General features: G+C 42.3%; 1 protein-coding gene across 1 annotated transcript in view; it reads left to right on the top strand.

Moving 5' to 3' along the window:
- Window positions 1–4125, top strand: part of LOC109467053 (prolactin receptor-like) — a 13463-nt gene that overhangs the window by 4830 nt on the left and 4508 nt on the right. Inside the window, 3 exon segments of the mRNA XM_019764952.1 lie at window positions 2249–2419; window positions 3195–3245; window positions 4091–4125. The exon segment at window positions 4091–4125 is cut by the window's right edge and continues 9 nt beyond it. Of these exon segments, the coding sequence (XP_019620511.1) occupies window positions 2350–2419; window positions 3195–3245; window positions 4091–4125 (156 nt within the window). The 5' untranslated portion in view covers window positions 2249–2349.

Genomic DNA, 4125 nt, shown 5'->3' with positions numbered 1-4125 from the left:
AGAACAGTCTGTAAAAGAACCACCGACGACAAGGGTACGTCTAAAATAGCACTTCCCGACGGTAACAAGACAACCGACCAACTCCCAACCATAGATGTGCCCTGCTTACGACTAGTTCCCAACCATGGTCTGGAAAAGGTCGGGAAGCCACAGTAGGCAATGTGTGACAAGGGCTTTGCGCCGAATAGCAGATATACAAAATGACTAAGAGGTAATAATAGTGCTGTGTCTACCTAGTACCTGTCATCAAGTGTAATGTACTACAGGTAATGCCGCGTACTTCCTGGTAAAAACAAACAGACAGTACAATAGGTAATGACGATCTGACAAAGAGTGTTATTTGTTGCAAACAATGACTCTTATCTGTAAGATTATACGTGTTTGTGGGCACTTCTAAAGTGTGTGTCTGGCAAAGCGGAAAAAAATCCTACCTTCAAAATCCGCATGCGTACCTAGAACTCAGTAGAAACGGGACAAAACGAACACGTGACACGTTCTAACGGCCTTCTTGGATGACCCTTGACTTGATTAGGTTTTCATAATGGGTTACGGATAGAACTAGGAGAAATCCGCGAAAATATTTTGAACAATTGGACAGGGTAGTGAGCCCGCGGTTAGGGTAACATTTCTTCTTGGACTTATACGCGGGTAAATGAAACCCTACGGTAGCCAAACTCCTCTGGCAAGTTATCCTCCCTGTGTGGTTTAATTGTGCTATTTTTCAGCCAGCTTTGTAAGTTTTTGTGGGGCAAAAATGTGATACAAAGTTAGGCGTGTAGAAGGAAAGACGCCACCCAGCGATCTGCACTAGCGATGCAGATGAACCACCTGTTTTGACGTCATATTACTAGTATCAAAACGTGAAAGTGGTAATGTGCCTGGTGGAGGCTAGCTATAAATAGTATGATGTTGATGTTTGATATTTTATTAGAAATCCGTTAGATTACATCTAAGTAGATCTAATCTATTCTTCCTGGATTCAATTTAAAAAGTACACATTCACAATAAGAAAATAACGTAAAACAGTAACACATACAAAGCAACGCGCAACACATAAGGATTGCTTTAAGGAACACATGTATGGAAAGGAAACCGCAACTCTTGGAAACGGAAACATTTCCGACTTGGAAAAGACGTCTTGTATCCGTACCATCTTGTGCCACACGGAATTCCCGGAGACGCCAGCGTCATAGGAAGGGCGGATTTTCCTGTTTATGTATCAACATAAAACAGTTAAGAAAACAGAATAAGAAACAGTCATGCCTTCAAATATCAGAGTTAACATCAACCAAGAATTGAGGTGTTCAAAAACTCGTATTTCCCCAGAACTATCGTAGACTGGAACTCGTTGCCACCGAGCACAGTTAGGGCATCATCACCAGATGGCTTTAATTTTGAGTTTAAACAACTCCTGCAATTAAATGTGCAAATATTGTATGTAACAAGTCGTTCGGTGTGATATAGCTAGCTGCCGCCACGCCGCGTGCCTGCGAAGCTGGTGTGTTACGCCGAAGGGCGGTTATACCGGCTACGCATTATTTGTCCGTATTGAGCAGTCTTATGGTACAGGGCTATTTTGATACCGACTAGTGGCACACAAACGTTATGATCGCATAAAATTCACGCGAAAAACTCCTGTTGTATTGTACAATCAAAAATAGACTTCCGGCATCCGAAAAATTGTTTCGATGAATGTTTTGTGTCCGAATTTGGAAAATACCACAGGAAACGAAGAAAACACCGGTTTGAAAAGGTAAACTTCGCCCTGTCTGCGCCCATCCCTGTTTGTACAAAGGCGCGCTTCCGGTATCAACCAACCACGACCTGCCAGGTGGTGACGTCAGCCCGGAAACAACCAACCAACGCGCAGGGAATAACTGACGTCAACGCGTTTGAACTTTCCCGGACGAGGGGGCGGTACCGGAGAGAAAAAAGCAACTTAAAACGGAATTAAAGAGAGTGACAAAGCTGGAAACTGTCAGAAGTGGCACATAAGGAACTAATTTTAAGCTGAAGGATGTTCTTTCGTGCGTAAACGGCTATATTTTTAATTGAAGGATTTTATTCAGTACGCAAGCGTCTAAAAATAGATTGCCATAACAGGAAGGCCTTCTGTATAAACCAATGGTGACTCATAGGGCAAAAGGCCGTACCTAAATATAAAATACCATTGCGTCAACGTCTGACTAAATCCTGATCATCTGTAAAAGTCTGATAGTATTTAAGAAGAACTGTTTCTCCCTTCCAGGCGTAGTTGGGCTGAGAACTCGTTGGAAGGAGCCATACCACAACTTGGAAGCAGTTACATTTCTTTTTCCTTGCTGGAGATTACCTGAAAAGTGAAGCAAGATGCACCTCGGCTGGACCACCTGTTCTTACCTGGTCACCTTTCTTCTCCACGTCGCGACGCTGTGTCAAGGTAAGGATGTGTACGTTCTTAAGAAGTTAAAGATGTATATAAGATTAAGAATGCTGTTTCTTTTCACTTAGAGAAACATATGGTCTTATGTTGCAAGTTCTTATCCGGAGGTAAACTTCAAGTAGCATGAAAATGAGCACTATCTAGTAGTAGGATGTGTTCTTTCTTAGGAAGTAAAGGGGGCCGAAAAATATCGTTCTTTTCACTGCACGTAGAGAAGCATAATGAAACGTTCGTTGCATTTTCTTCCATTGATTGCAAGTAGCATGAAAATGCCGTACAGACAATAGATAATGGTACTAGTATACTATGTGACTACTAATCTAAATGCTGGGCTTAACTTGTTAGGTTGGACTTGTTTTATATTTGAAACAGTAAAAGACGTACCGTTCCCCCTTTTTTGTAATATGTGGGGTTTATATTGACAGTAGTTCTTTTGTTTGTAAGCTTGGAAAAATAGGATAGAATTTGGTGGATTCTTTAAAGAATTTTTTCTGTAGTCGTAGAAGGGGCAGTTTGAAATGAAATACAAACATTACGAAGGGACGTACTATCGACACAACAAGAGTAATTTCCCCAGGATTAGTATAGTAGCTAAATGACGTCGTAACCGCGGCACATCAAAGGGCACCATACCCCTACATGTAGACCATGTATAAAATAAAGACCGTTACAAAGAGCTCAGGCCGCTATATAGAAAAGAAAAACACAGGAAAAGGCAGACTTTGATTCAGTCCCGCAGCAGACTTGATTATTTATTTTTACTGTTTTCCAGGTGCGAGCATCTTCAGGTTTCCGGTCGGTGTGGAAGAAGTGTCGTCATACCGTAAGTAACTTTCATCCATGTCTAACCCCAACCTTTAGATATCAAGGGAAATACCGTTACTTAAAACACGATTATGATAGTCGAATAGCCAGACGTTGCGTCCCTCTCTCTTTGTATGGAGAGGCAAACAGCAGGAACGTTGAGGTATAGATCTTATAATGCCTTTGCCAACGTCATTTATCCAACATGGCACTGACACTTACTAAAGTAATAAAACTAAGCCTTTGACATGACGTCGCTCCTCTCCCTTCCTTCAGCGACCGAACCTTAATGACGTACATATGTTCTTGTGGGATAGGCAGGAAGAAGGTTAAACCGTCAACATGGCGGGTGCTAAATTACGTCATTGTCACGTTACTGAGATCATCCAATAAAACAAAGCCTTGTTTCCCTCCCTTTCTTAAGCGACCGACAACTTAATGACGATGTGAAAACATTAAAAAATGTTCATGTGACTGTTATCATCCAACGAGACAAAAGCGTTGTCTGCTGCAGTACCAAGGTCATCTGCCAGGAGGCCCATATTTGACCTTGACACCTGTCTTCTTTAGAGTTACCAGCATACCAAATATCATCACAATCCATAAAGGCGTTATGAAGTTATGCTGACTACAAACGTATGAAAACACAAACACACTGACAGACACACACACACACACACACACACACACACACACACACACACACACACACACACACACACACACACGTGCACACACACACACACACACACAGAGAGTGAGAGAGAGAGAGAGAGAGAGAGACGCCAAAAACAATACCTCCATTTTTCATGGAGGTAATAACACAAAGGCATTGACACGGCGTTTTTTTTTGCCTTCCTCCAGCGACGGACGCCTTCACGTCCGGCACCCCGACCGTG

Source organism: Branchiostoma belcheri, unplaced genomic scaffold, assembly GCF_001625305.1.
Source record: "Branchiostoma belcheri isolate BF01 breed outbred unplaced genomic scaffold, Haploidv18h27 scaffold174, whole genome shotgun sequence".
Taxonomy (NCBI): domain Eukaryota; kingdom Metazoa; phylum Chordata; class Leptocardii; order Amphioxiformes; family Branchiostomatidae; genus Branchiostoma; species Branchiostoma belcheri.
This window is presented reverse-complemented; position numbering and strand designations above follow the sequence as displayed.